At 40.6% G+C, this 21,517-nt stretch overlaps 1 protein-coding gene across 5 annotated transcripts in view; it reads right to left on the reverse strand.

Annotated features, from left to right (window-relative positions):
• rasa4 (RAS p21 protein activator 4) overlaps positions 1-21,517 on the reverse strand; it is a 76,434-nt gene that overhangs the window by 53,181 nt on the left and 1,736 nt on the right. For 3 of the 5 annotated variants that reach the window (XR_006769667.1, XM_014197851.2, XM_014197849.2), the window contains exons 2-4: positions 11,364-11,420; positions 7,188-7,301; positions 2,494-2,555 (exon numbers count right to left, since the gene is read on the reverse strand). The exons of 1 other annotated variant lie outside the window; for it this stretch is intronic. Coding sequence is in view for 3 of the 4 variants with exons in the window: in XM_014197851.2 (XP_014053326.1) it covers positions 2,494-2,555; positions 7,188-7,301; positions 11,364-11,420 (233 nt within the window). In the remaining variant the exon portion in view is untranslated. The remainder of the gene's footprint in view (positions 1-2,493; positions 2,556-7,187; positions 7,302-11,363; positions 11,421-21,517) is intronic. One more of the 5 variants, XM_014197850.2, reaches the window with a different exon arrangement.

The following is a 21,517-nucleotide window of genomic DNA, read 5'->3' on the forward strand; positions in this document are numbered from 1 at the left end:
TTGGTCTGGACTCCAAATTGGAGATTATTGATTCCAACCGCCGTGTCTTTGTGAGACGCGGTGTGGGGGAATGATTATCTCCGCATGTGTATTTCCCACCGTAAAGCATGGAGGTGGTGTTGTTATTATTGTGTGGGAGTGATTTGCTGGTGACACTGATTTATTTAGAATTCAACGCACACTTAACCAGCATGGCTACCACAGCATTCTGCAGCAATACGCCATCCCATCTGGTTTGGGCTTAGTGGTACTATCATTTGTTTCTCAACAGGACAATGACCCAACACACCAGGCTGTGGAAGGGCTATTTGGCAAAAAAGGAGTGATGGAATGATGGAGTGCTGCATCAGATGACCTGGCCTCCACAATCCCCCAACCAAATTGAGATGGTTTGGGATGAGTCAGACCGCAGAGTGAAGGAAAATCAGTCAACAAGTGCTCAGCATATGTGGGAACTCCTTCAAGACTGTTGTAAAAGCATTTCAGGTGAAGCTGGTTGAAAGAATGCAAAGAGTGTGCAAAGTTGTCAAGGCAAAGGGTGGCTATTTGAAATATATTTTGATTGAACACTTTTAGGGTTATTACATGATTCCATGTGTTATTTCATAGTTTTGATGTCTTTACTATTATTCTACAATTTAGTGGGTGTTCTAAAACTTGTGACCGGTAGTGTACCGTTGTTCAAAAAACATGGGTCCATTTGACCAGACAACATGCGAAGATCAACTAGCTTACTCCAGTCTCCTCTCTGTCATCATTTCTGAGAACATGGAAGTTGCTAAAACTCAAAGAAATTGGTCAGTGTTAGCGTAAAGGAAAGTGCACATGGCTAAATAAATTGGACATGTTTTGGGCCAAAACACAGCTTGTAAGCTGCTCAAAAAAATAAAGGGAACACTTAAACAATACATCCTAGATATGAATGAAAGAAATAATCTTATTAAAATACTTTTTTCTTTACATAGTTGAATGTGCTGACAACAAAATCACACAAAAATAATCAATGTAAATCCAATTTATCAACCCATGGAGGTCTGGATTTGGAGTCACACTCAAAATTAAAGTGGAAAACCACATTACAGGCTGATCCAACTTTGATGTAATGTCCTTAAAACAAGTCAAAATGAGGCTCAGTCGTGTGTGGGGCCTCCACATGCCTGTATGACCTCCCTACAACGCCTGGGCATGCTCCTGATGAGGTGGCGGATGGTCTCCTGAGGGATCTCCTCCCAGACCTGGACTAAAGCATCCGCCAACTCCTGGACAGTCTGTGGTGCAACGTGGCGTTGGTGGATGGAGCGAGACATGATGTCCCAGATGTGCTCAATTGGATTCAGGTCTGGGGAACGGGCGGACCAGTCCATAGCATCAATGCCTTCCTCTTGCAGGAACTGCTGACACACTCCAGCCACATGAGGTCTAGCATTGTCTTGCATTAGGAGGAACCCAGGGCCAACCGCACCAGCATATGGTCTCACAAGGGGTCTGAGGATCTCATCTCGGTACCTAATGGCAGTCAGGCTACCTCTGGCGAGCACATGGAGGGCTGTGCGGCCCCCCAAATAAATGCCACCCCACACCATGACTGACCCACCGCCAAACTGGTCATGCTGGAGGATGTTGCAGGCAGCAGAACGTTCTCCACAGCGTCTCCAGACTCTGTCACGTTTGTCACGTGCTCAGTGTGAACCTGCTTTCATCTGTGAAGAGCACAGGGCGCCAGTGGCGAATTTGCCAATCTTGGTGTTCTCTGGCAAATGCCAAATGTCCTGCACGGTGTTGGGCTGTAAGCACAACCCCCACCTGTGGACGTCGGGCCCTCATACCACCCTCATGGAGTCTGTTTCTGACCGTTTGAGCAGACACATGCACATTTGTGGGCTGCTGGAGATCATTTTGCAGGGCTCTGGCAGTGCTCCTCCTGCTCCTCCTTGCACAAAGGCGGAGGTAGCGGTCCTGCTGCTGGGTTGTTGCCCTCCTACGGCCTCCTCCACGTCTCCTGATGTACTGGCCTGTCTCCTGGTAGCGCCTTCATGCTCTGGACACTACGCTGACAGACACAGCAAACCTTCTTGCCACAGCTCGCATTGATGTGCCATCCTGGATGAGCTGCACTACCTGAGCCACTTGTGTGGGTTGTCATGCTACCACTAGAATGAAAGCACCGCCAGCATTCAAAAGTGACCAAAACATCAGACAGGAAGCATAGGAACTGAGAAGTGGTCTGTGGTCTCCACCTGCTGAACCACTCCTTTATTGGGGGTGTCTTGCTTATTGCCTATAATTTCAACCTGTTGTCTATTCCATTTGCACAACAGCATGTGAAATGTATTGTCAATCAGTGTTGCTTCCTAAGTGGACAGTTTGATTTCACAGAAGTGTGATAGACTTGGAGTTACATTGTGTTGTTTAAGTGTTCCCTTTATTTTTTTGAGCAGTATATATTGCCTCCGGCCATGATTTGAGGAAAACACAGCCGCAGCGAGGTCTCACCTTGTGGTTTGGCAGCCAAGGCTTCCTTATTGATGGATACCTTCCCGATGACGTCATCACGGCTGGAACGACAAGGGCGACAGGTTAGGTAGATTCCACTGAACTTGCTCTTCAAGTTTGTACCACTGTCAATAATAAATTCATATGAGTCTGCAGTGTGTATGTTTACCGCAATGCAGGCTAGCCGTCACAGGTTTTTCTTGCACAATAATGTAGTTTTAGCAACTTCTCATGTTCAAAGGTCTTATGATAAGACAATGGGTCACTTGTAATCAACTTCCTGGTTTTATACCGGCGCAGCCGTTTTTTGCACACCGCAACTGATTGCAAGCCCAGGGAGAAGAGGACGCTAAATATCCCAGAAATTTGTTAAGACAACTAAATTATTATATTTTTCTTTTAAATATAGGTCTACAATACAGTCGGAAAGTATTCAGACTGCTTGACTTGTATCACATTTTGTTACGTTACAGCCTTGTTCTAAAATGTATTAAATTGTTTCCCCCGCTCATCAAAATCTACACACAATACCCTGTAATGACAAAGCAAAAACATGTTTGTATAAAAAATAAAAAAAAGAATTAATATCACTTTTACATAAGCATGCAGACCCTTTACTCAGTACTTTGTTGAAGCATCTTTGGCAGCGATTACAGCCCCGCGTCTTCTTGGGTATGACGCTACAAGCTTGACACACCTGTATTTGGAGTGTTTCTCCCTTCTCAGCAGATCCTCTCAAGCTCTGTCAGGTTGGATGGAGAGCGTTGCTGCACAGCTATTTTCAGGTCTATCCAGAGATGTTCGATCGGGTTCAAGTCCGGGCTCTGGCTGGGCCACATAAGGACATTCAGAGACTTGTCCCAAAGCTACTCCTGCATTGTCTGTGTGCTTAAGGTCGTGTTCTTGTTGGAAGGTGTACCTTTGCCCCAGCCTTTTCCCCAGAGGTCCTGAGCACTCTGGAGCAGGTTTTCATCAAGGATCTCTCTGTACTTGGCTCCGTTCATCTTTGTCTCGATCCTGACTCCCAGTCCCTGCAGCTGAATGGTGCCAGGTTTCCTCCAGATGTGACGCTTGGCATTCAGGCCAAAGAGTTCAATCTTGGTTTCATCACACCAGATAATCTTGTTTCTCATGGTCTGAGTCCTTTAGGTGCCTTTTGGCAAACTCCAAGCGAGCTGTCATGTGCCTTTACTGAGGAGTGACTTCCGTCTGGCCACTCTACCATAAAGGCCTGATTGGTGGAGTGCTACAGAGATGGTTGTCTTTGGTTGTACTTGTTCTTGGGGATCTTCAATGCTACAATTTTTATTGGTATCCTTACCCAGATCTGTGCTGAGACAATCATGTTTCGGGGCTCTACAGTCAACTCCTTCAACCTCATGGCTTGGTTTTTGCTCTGAAATGCACTGTAAACTGTGGGACCTTAAATATAGACAGGTGTGTGCCTTTCTAAATCATGTCCAATCAGTTGAATATACCACAGACGGACTCCAATCAAGTTTTAGAGACATCTCAAGGATGATCCATGGAAACAGGATGCACCTGAGCTCAATTTAGAGTCTCATAGCAAAGGGTCTGAATACTTATGGGGAAAAATGTTTCAGATTTTTTTACTTAATACATTTGCAAAAATTTCTGAAACCCCATAATGACAAAGTGAAAACAGGTTATTGTGTGTAGATTGATGAGGGGAAAAAAACAAATTTAATCCATTTTAGAATCAGGCTGTAACGTAACAAAATGTGGAAAAAGGAAAGGAGTCTAAATACTTTCCGAATACACTGCATGTTTCCACGTAGCAGACGTGACATGGACACACCTACTCATTCAAGGGTTTCCCTTAATTTTTACTATTTTCTACATTGTAGAATAATAGTGAAGACATCAAACTATGAAATAACACGTAGTAACCAAAAAAATACGTCTTATTTTAGATACTTCAAAGTAGCCACCCTTTGCCTTGACAGCTTTGCACACTCTTGGCATTCTCTCAACCAGCTTCATGAGGAATGTTTTTCCAACGGTCTTCAAGGAGTTCCCACATATGCTGAGCACTTGTTGGCTGCTTTTCCTTCGGTCCAAGTCATCCCAAACCATCTCAATTCGGTTGAGGTCGGATGATTGTGGAGGCCAGGTCATCTGATACAGCACTCAATCACTCTTCTTCTTGGTCATATAGCCCTTACACAGCCTTGAGGTGTGTTGGGTCTTAGTCCCACTAAGCCCAAACCAGAAGGGATGGCGTATTGCTGCAGAGGGTTATGGTAGCCATGCTGGTTAAGTGTGCCTTGAATTCTAAATAAATCACTGACAGTGTCACCAGCAAAGCACCCCCACACCATCACACCACCTCCTCCATGCTTCACGTGGGAACCATACATGCAGAGATCATCACTCACCGATTATGGGTCTCACAAAGACATGGCGGTTGGAACCAAATGTGTACTCAGACCAAAGGACAGATTTCCACCGGCCTAATGTCCATTGCTCATGTTTCTTGGCCCAAGCAAGTCTTCTTATTATTATTATTGGTGTCCTTTAATAGTGGTTTCTTTGCAGCAATTCAACCATGAAGGCCTGACTCACGAAGTCTCCTCTGAACCATTGATGCTGAGATGGGTCTGTTACTTGAGCTCTGTGAAGCATTTATTTGGCCTACAATTTCTGAAATTGGTAACTAATGAACTTATCCTCTGCAGGAACGGTAACTCTGGGTCTTCCATTCCTGTGGCGGTCCTCATGGGAGCCAGTTTCATTCATAGCGCTTGATGGTTTTTGCAACTGCACTTGAAGAAACTTCCAACGTTCTTGAAATTTTCCAGATTGATTGACGTTCATGTCCTAATGTAATGATGGACTGTCATTTCTATTTGTTTATTTGAGTGGTTCTTGCCATAATAAGGACTTGCTTTTTACCAAATAGGGCTATATTCTGTATACCACCTCTACCTTGTCACAACACAACTGCTTGGCTCAAACGCATTAAGGAAAGAAATTCCACAAATGAACTTCTAACAAGGCACACCTGTTCACCGTAATGCATTCCAGGAGACTACCTCATGAAGCTGGTTGAGAGAATGCCAAGAGTGTGCAAAGCTGTCAAGGCAAAGGGTGGCTACTTTGAAGAATCTCAAATATATTTAGATTTGTTTTAAACCGTTTTGGTTACCACATGATTCCATGTGTTATTTCATAGTTTTGATGTCTTCACTATTATTCTACAATGTAGAAAATAATAAAAATAAAGAAAAACCCTTGAATGAGTAGGTGTTTCTAAACTTTTGACTGGTACTGTACCTCCTTGAAAAAAAGCAGAAGACAACTTCTTCATGTAACTTATTCCTTAACCTTTTGCACTCATACCTGTATAGTGGTTGAAACTGGCAGATTTTGACACTGATAAGGGCCTAAATTGGAACAGAGTGACTTTACAATAAGATTTTATAAAACAAAGTCAGAGTTCAAGCTCTGCGCTTCACAGTTCTGCATGGGTTTTGATTGACAGTCGTTCTGAACTTCAGCACCGCACGCGACAAGTTGCCGCCCCCATCTCTCCTGCTAATTGGGCAACGTATGCAAATGTTTTGTTATCTTAGTGAGGGAAATGGTGTAAATTAAGAGGACTCAATGTATTTTGCAAGATCAAATGTCATACAAGCAAGCCAAACACCCAAGCACAAATGTGCACTTCACATTTCCATATCATAAAACTCATGTCATCTACAGTGTCAATGTTTTTGATCACTATGCTTGATGTACAGTTACAAGATGACATGGTGTCGTACCCTCGGTTGTTTTCAACAGAATGAGCCTGTTTGTCTATTGTGAATAACATTTGCTGCAGAACACGCACCAAAATTACAAATCGGTTTCTCTGAATTGCCTTGTTAAAGTCTAAAGATCATATTTTATAACTTAGCTAGTCATGTTAGCAATAGAACAAGCTTTCAGATGATGCCCACCTGACCCAGATTGCAATTTATAAAAATGGGCAGTTTTTGGATTGCTTAAACAACAGTAATTGTGTGATAGCAGGATGCAACTACAAGTGTGCTTGCTCTAGTTCCTCAACGGCACAGCTAGCAGAGCCCTTTGAATCATAAAAGTGTATTGAAATTACTTGAGAGTTGTGAGGCCACTTGGAGACACCAGTTAGTCCTCTCACTCAAACCCTTGTAGTTTATTTGTCTTATTTTGTACCTACCCCACATTTTCCAGGAATATTCTTACCATGTTACTGAATGTATCCAGAATATTTTTAGATTAACAAATGTGGCGATAAGTATAGTAAAAAATCAACAGCGTAATGTTAATATTCAGTCTTGTGTCAGGTAAACTGTTGTGTCCTCAACTTTGGTCTAATAATGTTCCCATAATCTCAAAACTGTTTTTCAATTTCCACCATGCTTATGCTTTTCATATTTCTTCTGTAAGAAACATTTAAATTTAGTCCTATCCATATAGGCCAACTCCCATGAGTGTAAAGGGTTAATGTACTGTACTGTTTTGAATTGAGTATTAAAAAAAAGGACCTAAATATATTTGAATAGGGTCCATCATAGATATAAATAATATCAAAATTAAAGTACAGTACTGCATAGGACTTGAAAGGATTGTTTACTATTGCTGTAGTAAAAACCTTGTGTGGCAATGATATAAAAGCTGACTTTAAGAAGAGACAACCTCCTCATTACCTCAGTGAGTCCTCATCCAGCACATGGAAGGAGATGGTATGGAAGGACGGGGGCAGGTGAACGTTATACTCCTCCCCCCAGAAGGGAGAGAGCGTCTTCCATATCGTAGCCGTCCTGGGAGAGAGAGATAAGGTCATACCATTATCAACATTGAAAGGCATATTGAGATAAGGTCATAAGACAACACCATAAAGGCATATTAATAACGTGATGCATGCACAAATAATACACAATAATCTATACTAGTCCCCATATTGATCTAGTAGCACATCGGAGTCATTCAGGAGCCCTGAATTTGAGTAATGATTTGTGTTTTCCAATGACAGAGATTTATCTTAGTTTGCGTCATTGACCAAACACAATAAACCTTGATTGTTTGTTGCTAATAGGTATCCATCAAATAGTTTGACTGTCATACATTCTGCTGGCTAGCCAAGGATTTACATTCCTGCTAAACGTCTTAAAAACAACAGGACCATCCAACGTTAAGAATGGCTGAGGTATTAATTTATTTCCAAAAGAAAAGGCATTACATATATCTTTAAAATAACTGTCCAGTGTTTCCAGATTTCTATGACATATGACCTAATAATGAATTACACTATGAGTGAAATAGTTTTCCTTCCAAATTCCCCAAAAAATCTAATTAAGAATATTAAAAATCAGCTTTTCTGTTCTGGAATGGTGTGGGTATATGCCATGGAATGGTGTGGGTCATTACAAATATTAACGTGAGTATAACACCGATTGGCTAGCTCAGCCAATGAACCAACATGACATTATGTTCTATGAGGAAAGAGAAAGGATTTTTTAATGATCTTTCCTTTAACATGATCCTTCCTTAACCCATAGGAAGTCCCACCCAGTTGACTACTCCAAAATGGTGAAAGTGCTCAATGTTTAAACAGGCTTTTGCTGTGAGGAGGCAGAGTCATTAGATAATTTATTTTGGCATCGTCCATATATAGCTCGTTTTTGGTCACAGGTCCAGGAATGGCTGAAGAATTGCAACATTTGCCTAGAACTAAACGCTGCAGATAGCAATACTGGGTGATTTGAAAAGCCATAGTCAATCAATTAATAATAATAATTATTTTAGCAAAAATGTTTTTTTTTTATTTACAATCTGTAGAAGCTATGAGAATAGAAAGGTTCAGTACTTTGTGAAGCATTACAGCACAGTTGAAAAATATATGTCAAATAGAAATCCAAAATGGATGGTGTTGAGAGATAGATGGGAGGGGTTGAATGTAGCTGAAGGGTGGGACTAATAACAAGATAACCAATGTAAAAGATACGGGGTCTGTAAAATGTATATAGGTTCAGAAATGTTGTGAAATAGCACAGTTACAAATAGAAATCAAAATGGATGGACATCAGAAAAAAGGGGAAGGACTAAAAACAAACAAAATATAACTATTGTAAAATAGATTATACATCTTATACACATTTTACAGATAAACTGAAGGTAGAAGCCTAGTGTTATTGTTTATTAGTTTACTCCAATTGGGGGAAGGGTGGTAGGGTTTGAGGGGAACAATAAAGGTATATTCTAAAAAAGTTTGTATATCTATATACAGTGGGGCAAAAAAGTATTTAGTCAGCCACCAATTGTGCAAGTTCTCCCACTTAAAAAGATGAGAGAGGCCTGTAATTTTTCATCATAGGTACACTTCAACTATGACAGACAAAATGAGAAGAAAAAAAATCCAGAAAATCACATTATAGGATTTTTAATGAATTTATTTGCAAATTATGGTGGAAAATAAGTATTTGGTGAATAACAAAAGTTTCTCAATACTTTGTTATATACCCTTTGTTGGCAATGACACAGGTCAAAGGTTTTCTGTAAGTCTTCACAAGGTTTTCACACACTGTTGCTGGTATTTTGGCCCATTCCTCCATGCAGATCTCCTCTAGAGCAGTGATGTTTTGGGACTGTCGCTGGGCAACACGGACTTTCAACTCCCTCCAAAGATTTTCTATGGGGTTGAGATCTGGAGACTGGCTAGGCCACTCCAGGACCTTCAAATGCTTCTTACGAAGCCACTCCTTCGTTGCCCGGGCGGTGTGTTTGGGATCATTGGCATGCTGAAAGACCCAGCCACGTTTCATCTTCAATGCCCTTGCTGATGGAAGGAGGTTTTCACTCAAAATCTCACGATACATGGCCCCATTCATTCTTTCCTTTACACGGATCAGTCGTCCTGGTCCCTTTGCAGAAAAACAGCCCCAAAGCATGATGTTTCCACCCCCATGCTTCACAGTAGGTATGGTGTTCTTTGGATGCAACTCAGCATTCTTTGTCCTCCAAACACAACGAGGTGAGTTTTTACCAATTTTTTTTATTTTGGTTTCATCTGACCATTCTCCCAATCCTCTTCTGGATCATCCAAATGCTCTCTAGCAAACTTCAGACGGGCCTGGACATGTACTGGCTTAAGCAGGGGGACACATCTGGCACTGCAGGATTTGAGTCCCTGGCGGCGTAGTGTGTTACTGATGGTAGGCTTTGTTACTTTGGTCCCAGCTCTCTGCAGGTCATTCACTAGGTCCCCCCGTGTGGTTCTGGGATTTTTGCTCACCGTTCTTGTGATCATTTTGACCCCACGGGGTGAGATCTTGCGTGGAGCCCCAGATCGAGGGAAATTCTCAGTGGTCTTGTATGTCTTCCATTTCCTAATAATTGCTCCCACAGTTGATTTCTTCAAACCAAGCTGCTTACCTATTGCAGATTCAGTCTTCCCAGACTGGTGCAGGTCTACAATTTTGTTTCTGGTGTCCTTTGACAGGTCTTTGGTCTTGGCCATAGTGGAGTTTGGAGTGTGACTGTTTGAGGTTGTGGACAGGTGTCTTTTATACTGATAACAAGTTCAAACAGGTGCCATTAATACAGGTAACGAGTGGAGGACAGAGAGAGGAGCCTCTTAAAGAAGAAGTTACAGGTCTGTGAGAGCCAGAAATCTTGCTTGTTTGTAGGTGACCAAATACTTATTTTCCACCATAATTTGCTAATAAATTCATTAAAAATCCTACAATGTGATTTTCGGATTTTTTTTCTTCTCATTTTGTCTGTCATAGTTGACGTGTACCTATGATGAAAATTACAGGCCTCTCATCTTTTTAAGTGGGAGAACTTGCACAATTGGTGGCTGACTAAATACTTTCTTGCCCCACTGTAGGTATGTGTATGTATATGGATACATACATATACCCCAAAAAATATACGGGGGACTGGAAATGATGCAGACAATTACATTGATGGAAGCAACAATCATTCCACAATATTAAGCTGATCCACCCCTTTATAAATAAAAAATGTAAAAAGAAACAGGCCACTACAGGCCTCGATCATTCTCTATGGGTAGGTTTTTCTACAATTCATGCGTTGTCCACAAATCCTAGTATAGGACAAGTCAACAACATTTGGGTTTGAGTAAACTAAAAACTAAAAAAATACTTTTTTTAAAGTGTGATTTTTACAAGACACTTAACTCGCCTAAGTAATTTCCCCATCACCCTTCCACCTCCCACTGAATCCCACTATGGTGACAGGCAGGCTCAAATTCCACAATTATGGGTTTTACTAGCGAGAGAGCATACACCCATTGACTTCAGCTTTTTGCAGTCAGCCCCCATTCAGCGAGCCAGACGAGAGGTCACACAGTTAAACATTAACAAGCAAAGCTGGCCTTTTCTTACTTTACTGTTCGGTCTACAGCAGATTGTCAGGCTGAAGCAACCAACTGACTTAACCAGCAGATTGCTCATAACAAACGCTTGGTTAAAGATAATGGCCATATTGTCCTAATCCTTTTGGATATGACGGTCCTAAATTAAAGGCATTTCTATTATATGCAGACAAACCTCAGCTAAAAATGATTTTTGTTCATCACAATCGACAAAGATATTGTAATTCTAGATATAATACGTTGATTAAAACACACTCTTGGCTTTCATCAAAACACACCCAGGTGGATCTAAATACAAAGCTTTAGCCAGCTGAGATGTGCCAAACTAATTGAAAGTAAGCGGTGCGCTATGGAAATGATGATCTAATTAATCAAAAGCGGTAAAATGTATGATAATCGCCTTAGCGCAAACAAAGCAGGGCGGCAGAGAGGATCTTCAGCCGGCTTAATAGGTCTGCCAGAGACAGGACTCACAAACACATACCTAATGATGGCCTCATTGTCAATCCTCACGATGCAATATGGATCACTGCTTCCAGTTCTGCAATGGAAATCAGAGAGAGCATAACAAACACATTCACTGATGAAACTCAGAGAAGATGACAGTTACACGGTAAGGCATACCTACATAAAAACTTCATAAAATATTATTACTATCCCAAAACACATTCATAAGCAGTACTAATGCTTATGCCAACAACCGCATGTTGAAATGTCATAGCCTGTGTCAGTAATGTCACTTATAATGCGGACATAATATATTAAATGCTTATGTACTGATATGTTTGTTAGGAGAAATGAATGTAGAATGGCGTCCTTATGTAGGTACCCTTCAAGTAAAAAAAAAGTGTTGCCCAAATGTCCATAGACACTCAATGGTCTACCCGAGGCAGAGGTTACATATAACTTTAGAAATGTTTAATTCTAACAAAAATAACATTGCGGATGGATGGATAAGCCAAGTTCTACTGATGCTTAGCTTTACAACCACAAGGTGTGAGGGAATATTAAAACAAAGGATTGAGGCAGCATAGACATTTTTAACATGCTTTTTTTTGTGTGTGTGTGTGTGTGCACGTGCACTTGTGTGTTCACGTGCATTTCCTTTGGTGTGAGTCAAAGCCTACGGCGAAAGGGCACCAGATGCGTAAACAGCATCTCTAGTCTAGCCTTTGCAGCTTCCCAGTTCAAAAGAGCCATCCCGGGTACCAGCAGACATCACAACCGGTCCGAGTCTGCTGCCGGCCTTTAAAGCCTCAGGCTGCGTCCCAAATCAAATAAAAAAATCTAATCAAAAGTTTATTGGTCACGTACACAGTTTAGCAGATGTTATAGTAGATAAACATTTCGTTGTGTGTTACTAGATCCTGACAGTGTAGTAAAAAATGTCAAACTAAATAATTATTAAATAATAGAAGCTAGACATCACAAGTCAGGACGAAGTAAAGAATCCAAATAAACACCATCAGTAATCTAAATGCAATCTATGCGAATATACAGTGCCTTCAGAAAGAATTCACACCCCTTGACTTTTTCCACATTTTGTTGTGTTACAGCCTGAATTTAAAATGGATTAAATTGAGATTGTGTCATCAGCCCACATGCACAATAATGTCAAAGTGAAAATTGTTACGAATTAATAAAAAAATTAAAAGGTGACATTTCTTGAGTCAATAAGTATTCAACCCCTTTGTTATGGGAAGCCTAACTAAGTTCAGGAGTAAAGAACTGCTTAACAAGTCACATAAGTTGAATTGACTACATGAACAATAAGTGTTTGACATTATGGACTACCTCATCTATGTACCCCACACATACAATTATCTTTACGGTCCCTCTGAGCATTGAATTTCAAACAAATTCAACCACAAAGACCAGGGAGGTTGTCCAATACACCCAGTCAGTACAAAGATCCTTCCTAACGCATTTGCCAGAGAGGAACGAAACCGCTAAGAGATTCCACATGAGGCCAATGGTGACTTTAAAACAGTTAGAGTTAATGTCTGCAAAAAGAGAAAACTGAAGAAGGATCAACAATATTGTAGTTACTCTAAAATACAAACCAAATGAAAGTGAAAAGGAAGCCTGTACAGAATATAAATGTTTCAAAACATGCATCCTGTTTGAAATAAGGCACTAAAGTAAACCCGCTAAAAAAATGTGGCAAAGAAATTTACTTTATGTCCTGAATACAAAGCGTTATGTTTGAGGCAAATCCAAAACACATCACTGAGTACCACTCTTCATATTCTCAAGCATGGTGCTGGCTACATCACGTTATGGGAATGCTTGTCATTGGCAAGGACTAGGGAGTTTTTTGGGGGGATAAAAGGAAACAGAATAGAGCCAAGCGCAGGAAAAATCCTAGAGGAAAACCTGTTTCAGTCTGATTTCCAATGAACACTGGGAGACAAATTCACCTTTCAGCAGGACAATTACCTAAAACACAAGGCCAAATATACACTGGAGTTGCTTACCAAGATGACATTGAATGTTCCTGAGAGGCCTAGCTACAGTTTTGACCAAAAATAATAATACATAAAAAAAAAATTGAATAAAAATAAATAAATAAAAAAAAAAAACATAATTCGGCTTGATAATCTATGGCAAGACTTGCAAATGACTGTCTAGCAATGATCAACAACCAACGAAGAATAATGTGCAAATATTGTACAATCCATGTCTGCAAAGCTCTTAGAGACTTACCCAGAAAGACACAGCTGTAATCACTGCCAATGTGACTCTAACATGTATTGGCTCAGGGGGTTGAATACTTAAGTACAGTTGAGGTCGGAAGTTTACATACACCTTAGCCAAATACATTTAAACTCAGTTTCACAATTCCTGACATTTAATCCTGGTAAAAATTCCCTGTCTTAGGTCAGTTAGGATCACCACTTTATTTTAAGAATGTGAAATGTCAGAATAATAGTAAAGAGAATTATTTATTTAAGCTTTTATTTATTTCATCACATTCCCAGTGGGTCAGAAGTTTACATACACTCAATTAGTATTTGGTAGCATTGCCTTTAAATTGTTGAACTTGGGTCAAACGTTTCAGGTAGCCTTCCACAAGCTTCCCACAATAAATTGGGTGAATTTTCCATTTTCCATTTTAGTCATTTTGGCCCATTCCTCCTGACAGAGCTGGTGTAACCGAGTCAGGTTTGTTGGCCTCCTTGCTTGCACACGCTTTTTCAGTTCTGCCCACAAATTTTCTATGGGATTGAGGTCAGGGCTTTGTGATGGCCACTCCAATACCTTGTCTTTTGTTGTCCTTAAGCCATTTTGCCACAACTTTGGAAGTATGCTTGGGGTCATTGTCCATTTGGAAGACCCATTTGCGACCAAGCATAAAACAATGACTGCACAAAACAAATAAACACTGAGCCATATTGTATGCTAAACAAAATGTGGGAAATCACATTCCTTGCTTGTCAGATCTAGACTAAGAGTGTCTGTGGTTTGAGAAGGTATCTCCTGAAACAAGACTCTATTGCAAAGTTATCGGCTCTACAGCTCAGCTCACCACCCCTTAGCACTAGCAGCCGGGCCAAGCCAGTTTGTGGGTAGCAGTGGGTGCTTCCCAATAACATAAGTGTACAGCTGTATGATACATGGCGAAAAAGTAGTTTACTACTTCCCACAAATCTAAAAGTATTGGATTGGTGGAAGGCGAGGCATGTTCTAGTGGGAGTTTATCATATTTCTTATACCAGTCATTTCCCTTCCAATCAGTGAAGGGAAATGAACAAGTACACATTGTTGGAGGAAGGAGAGACATCTCTCCTTCCTCCAATATTCTGGACATAGCCTTTGTTTCTCTGAGTCAGATCACATCCTTCTAATTTTTCCAAGGAAGGAACACACAGTCAGTCTTCTAAGAGCCTATGTTATCTAAGGGGTCGTGGCTGGATAGAAATTGTGCAAGTCTCAAATATAGAGCACTCTGGTCACTGTATAGAAAATAGGGTGCCATTTTGGAACAAAACCAGTGTGTGTATTTCTAATATGGTAGATGACCTGATTAAAATGTTTGGACTAGTACGCATGCCAAACAGTGTCAACAAGAGGCTGTAGAGCCAGGGTGGGCATCGTTTTAGATGTTAGGTCGGATAACACTTTGGCCAAAATGGTGATGTGATATAAAAAAGGTACTGCAAATTTCTACCAAGCCAGCCATATGACTGGAGGATAGGCTCCTTCTCTTAAGCTATACCGAACAAAAATATAAACAACATGTAAAGTGTTGGTCTCATGTTTCATGAGCTGAAATAAGAGCTCAGAAAATGTCCATATGCACAAAAAGCTTATTTCTCTCAAATGTTGTGCACAAATATGTTTACATCCCCGTTTGTGAGCATTTCTGCTTTGCCAAGATAACCCATCCACCTGACAGGTGTGGCATATCAAGAAGTTGATTAAACAGCATGATCCTTACACAGGTGCACCTTGTGCTGGGGACAATCAAAGTGCACTCTAAAATGTGCAGTTTTGTCACAACACAATGCCACAAATGTCTCAAGTTGAGGGAGCGTGCAATTAACATGCCGGCTGCTGGAATGTTGCCAGAGAATTGAACGCTAATTTCTCTACCATAAGCCACCTCCAACAATGTTTTAGAGAATTTGTCAACCGTCCACACAACCGCAGACCACACCAGCCATGGACCTCCACATCTGGCTTCTTCACCTGAGACCAGCCACCCTGACAGCTAATGAAACTGAGGAGTATTTCTGTCTGTAATAAAGCCCTTTTGTGGTGAAACTCATTCTGATTGGCTGGGCCTCTTCCCCACTGGGTGTGCCCATGCCCTCTCAGGCCCACCCATGGCTGCGCCCCTGCCCAGTCATATGAAATGCATAGATTAGGGCCTTATTAATTTATTTCAATTGACTGATTTCTTTATATGAACTGTAACTCAGTAAAAAAAAATATTTTAAAGCATTTACATGCAAAAATGAAAATATAAAATCGCTGAAATTGTTGCATTTATATTTTTGTCCAACATAGTTCCTCAAGGTTTCTTCCTACTGAAGGAGTTTTTCGCTTGCCATTGTCGCTTCTGTGTGCCATTTGGAAACATTAGTTTTGGCTTGCGGCCAAAAGTGTAACAAAACAATTGGACTCTCCTGCTCAGGTAAACAACGCTAATTAAATAAACTATTTTATTCTCCAGGTCTTGCCATTTTGTTTTGTGCCATTTGGCTCTTGTATCACACCATCCAAAGGAAAATGGTTTATCTAAGACACCGTGAGATAACAGTTTCTCACCTTGAATTTTTTTTTAGGTTGTTTAGTTGAGAGAATTTAATTATCTGTCAGATGCAGGATTAGTGAATCGTAGTACGGCAATTAGCGGGCTGCGGCATCGTTGAGCGCTGAATACAGCTGCGGGTGATTTATTTCAGCACGCCTTTATCTCTCTGTGATGGAGCGAAGCAGTGTCGTCAAGCGAGACATTTTTGCGCAAACGCTTCCACCACGGCGCTCTCTCACCGCAGCTACCTCAGAGCGCATGCAAATGCGGTGAAACAGTTGTACACTAATTTGTGTTAAACACACAAAAAAGGTTACATTTACCCAAAAATCACAATTTAATCAATATAATTAACTAGATAGCAATCCACGTGGTGGTTCCTGGGCTCTATTGTTTTATTTATTATGCAAATGTAATTATTTCACACCTTTGTCTATAAAAGAAAATCTGATTTAACAAGTCAAAGGAAGCATGAGCTGCATACAGTGATGGGGAAACTGGGGACTGTCGGAATCAGGTGTTACATTAAACATGGCTCTACTTTTGTCAGTTTAACCATGTAGGCAACGTTTAGTGTGAACCACCTGCAGTACTGTGATAGTCACTGGTGCTAAGGAAACGTTTGTTGGTTGTTGTTTTTTAACCATGAGCCTCTTACAAATAGCTTCTTCCATTGTGAGGTTGACACTTGTGTATTTAGAGGATGTGTCGTGGGTAAATGTGGACAAGATAGTTGCTAACCATGGTCACACACAGAAGACATTAGTCACGCACACAAAAACAGTGTATATTGATAGGAAGAGGATCTGTGTGTTTTAGTGGCCACCTGTTCCCCATGAGAAATAGACAGGGTTCAAAGTAATTTCATGTATCATTTGACAGACAAGCAGTGTAAGTCCACTCACCGTCTGTTTATGTAGAGTGAAGGAGTGAATATTCTCTACCTCCATCTACTTTACTGTAGCAGCACTTAAAACCCATTGGAAAACATGCATGTCCAAAGAGAAATTCTCCCCCTCTCCCTCTGCCAAATACTGAAAAGTTGAAGTAAAAATGGAATGACATTTCTCATGACACACTTAGTCTAATCAAATTGGGGCATTTGAGCCACAGATCTTGAAGACACAGTCATGTTGTTATTCAGGTTGACCATCTTAAAAAGGAGTTGACCTCAAATCATGTGAAAAGAGTGCAAACAAGCCGTCAACACTTTACACAATGCCCAGCCAATGAATATGTCAATAAACACATTAAATCCAGGATGTGGAGGCAGCTCTTGGTTTTCACTCTCCCACACATCTGTATGTGACAGACCAGGGTTTGACTTTGTACCCTGATCTCCTGTAAACCACAAGACTGTTAGCCCTCTGAGTTAAAGCCTGGGCATTAGTTCAGAGAGCTAATGCAAGTCTCCAGGTCTCAGGGGAATGTTACTCATCTCACAAGTGTTGTTCACCAAACCACCTGTGTACAGCACTGAGGTGTCAAAATGGAGTCAGTGTAGATACTTGACACCACAGCTGTCTAAGCATTGGAGAGCTAATGCAAGACTCCAATCCTCTGGGAAGGTGTTAACAATAAAGTGAATTCAGTGTACATACTAGACACAGCAGCTGTGTATCCTAGTGAACCGGTGGTTACCACCAGTGAAGAAAAGGACAGAATTAGCATATTAAAGTGTCATTCTGAAAGAACTCCGGTTGGCCAATTTCACAATTAATTAGTATGAAATACCAGTCTTTCTATCAACACAGCACCAGAAAGGTCACACTATAAACAAGCAAAAAAAACCTCCTGTCATTACCTGGATTAATCATTCTCACATATATTTTCTCATATTCCTGTATCATGACCACAACCTAGCCCTTTATCATGACTCTCAGTTCAGTTACATTACACGAGTCATTGGACAAAGGTCTTTTTGTAAGGGGGAGTTTTGTTAAGTGCCCCAACGCTAGGTCTTAACTTTAACACACATCACTTGCGGTACAGTTTTGGAAGCATAAGGACCTTATCTTTCATATCTGTGAGAATGTTTTTTTTATTAAAAACAAAAAGGTTAAAATTGATAATAGTGATGCACCGATGACATTTTTGGCCAAATACCGATATCCAATATTTTCCTTGCCAAAAAAAACACGATACCAATATTTAACATTTTAGCGTCCTTTTAAGCATTCTAGTACAGTTAAATTGTTAACACACACGGACGCAGCGGTAAGGCACTGCATCTCTGTGCTAGAGGCGTCACTAAAGTCCCTGGTTCGAATCCAGGCTGTATCACATCCAGCCGTGATTGGAGTCCCATTGGGCGGCGCACAATTGGTCCAGCGTTGTCCAAGTTTGGCCGTCATTGTAAATAAGAATTTGTTCTCAACTGACTTGCCTAGTTAAATAAAAGTTACACACACACACACACACACACACACACACACACCAAAAAGTTATTTTGCTGTGCTGTTTCGTTGTTCATTGGTTCAGACATTTCATTCTCAACCAGGATTTCTATGGAACGCCGTTTGGGTCCTTCCGTGTCAAAAAATATACAAATAACACTATTTGACGTGTCAAATAAGCTTGTTGACCAATCAGGACCTGAATATGACTGCACGTCACAAAATAATTTAACACGTTCATTTATTTTTTGAGTAGTAATTACACATTGATTACACTATCACTCGTATTTCATATGTCACAACGATATGTATGCTATGACGCTGGTAAAGTTGTCTCGAGCACCTACAGTGCTGGTCAAAAAAAAAAAAGATAGCTAACTCATGGATGCAAACAATGTTCTTCCCCAAAAACATAGCAGAATGACAATCTGTTTCAGTAGCTATAGTTAGCTAGCTAGCTATATAGCTAGGTGTCATCTAAAATAACCCTATTTGATTAATGGTGGTCGGACCAATCTATGTGAAGCTAGTCACAATAAGGATTAGCCTCAATAGCGGACTTTGCAGTTAGCCTTCAAAATAAAAGTATGTCATTGACAGTGATGCAAATTAATACAAATAGAATTATGCCATAATTGAATAGATCATGCTAAACGAGGTTGGAATGTTGTTATATAAAAAATAAAATAAATAAAAAATAAACAAAACACAATTTGTTAATTTCACAAAAATCTGTTGAAATCACCCTGGATGTATTATACTTTAGAATTGCATTGGGGCATACTTATTTCACCGTACAGCCTTACCTATGGATTGTGCATCAATGACATGGGGCATCAGTCTACTCAGTGACACCCAGAGAACATTAGTGTCGTAGCTCTTATTGCGTGATTCAAACAACTGTGAATTGAGCCACATTTATTGTCAACCTGTGTATTGAACACTATTCCAGAGGGAAAACAATACTGTTTGGATGTTTTGGAGTTTGATAACTCTGAGGAGGTCATTGGGGAAAAATATCTTGGGTATTCGACTAGACTGATACCCCATTTCATTGATCCCCAATCCTTAGGTAAAGCTGTAGTGCAATAGCTATGTCAATACACACAATAGGCTGACTGGGGAGGTGATTTCACAGTCCCGCGATAAGAGCTACATTGCTAATATTTGCGTAAACTCTTCACAGTTGTGTTCTGTGGGTGTCACCGAGTAGACTGATACCCCATTTCATTGCTTCACATGCCAACCTTGTTTAACATTATCTAGTCTAAATATGGCATGATTCCAACAATTGTAACCTTCTGTACCACTTTCAAAGAGGTACTTTCATTTTATAGGCAAATCGCAAATTCCACTATTGTGCCTAATCCTTATTGTGGCTAGCTTCACAACACAACCCGGTCGAGCGTCACTAGCCAAATGAAGCTAGCTGGCTGCTTATAACGTTAGCTTTGGGCAACAGGGTTAAGTAGCTGGCTAGCTATTTATTTCCATTAACTTAAGTTCAATTTCAATAGGTGAACAATACTTACTCACAAGCAATCCTAAATCATTTCTAGGAAAAATGAAAATGACTGCAGTTTCTACTGCTCATTGTTTTCAGGCCGGTTGTATTGGTGCTAGCTATGTACCAAGCTAAAGCTAGCTAGCTGCCCCAGAAGTTGCGGTCGAACAAATAATGCTTTATTACCAACGGGGTATTGTAAGCACATCGTTCGTGGCCGGTGTTTGCAGACTTTTTTGTACAGCTTTAATAGTACTACTGATAGTAGTGGTGGCGCTTGGCTTGCACTTGCAAATTCACAACACTCTACAATAGAACTGTGTTATTTGACATGTCAAATGAAAAGCTTATTTAATGCCTCAAATAGTGTTATTGGACTGTATCTTTTTTGACATGCAAAGACCCAAACGGCGCTCCATAGTATGTCGTGAAGGTAATATAAGTGATGGTATTACTGTCAAACTCCGGTAGAGCAACATCTGAAAAATAACACACTTTGTAATGTGTACCGGTGCTCGAACAGTCGCGAAAGCCAACATCACCCACGACAGAGAACGGTTGATTGTCAAGGGCAATGAATTCCATTATCTTGGCTTTAAATGGATTTCGCCTTTGAGTTGTCTCGCTGAAATTTTCTTACTCTTTCAGATGACTGCTCGATCCACACAGCAGACATTGTGGGCTAGGTTAGGAAGGCTGTGTTGCCCGTGTAGCGCAAAATTTTACATGGCGTCATATAAGTATGCACGTCAGCTTTGACATCGGTTTTGCACATCGGCGTTAAACTAGACAGATATCGGGCTGATACCGATGTTGGCATTTTAAGCTAACATTGGCCGATGCCGATATGTTCACCGATATATCATGCATCCTTAATTGATACACACCTTTATAGGGTTAGTGTTCCCACACGGCCATATCTCCATGTTACTGCGCGTTTCCGTAAAATAGACGGAGTCGACTACCTGTGCTAATTAGCCATCTGCGTCTCCTAACAACTGTGTGTAAACGTAAGACGGGGGCCACAAACGTGTTGTCACTGAAAAATACTGTCGGCTGTAAGTGTTTAAAAACAGTGAGTGTATATTTTGTATTTTTGAAATTATTTCTCTGATGTGATATTAAAGTAGAGAGATTCATGTTTCTAGAAATATTCCATAATTGATCATCGATTCACGTTTAGATTATTTGGCTGTTTCGGCTTCCAAAGACAATTTACATTTAAACAGAACATGTAAGGTCCTTGGACTATAAGGAGCAACGTAAGGCTCCTTCAGTCCATTACTGGGTTAGACCACAACCATGGTTCTGTCCCAAATGGCACTATTCTCTATGTAGTGCACTACTTTCTTTTTACCAGAGCTCCATTCAAAAGTAGTGCACTACATAGGGAATAGGGTACCATTTGGAAAATGCCATATTGGAGTATAAATGAGTGACAGTCGGCAGGATTTTCAGAGGCAAGAATGTTTAGAATA

This window comes from Salmo salar, chromosome ssa04, assembly GCF_905237065.1.
Source record: "Salmo salar chromosome ssa04, Ssal_v3.1, whole genome shotgun sequence".
Lineage (NCBI taxonomy): Eukaryota > Metazoa > Chordata > Actinopteri > Salmoniformes > Salmonidae > Salmo > Salmo salar.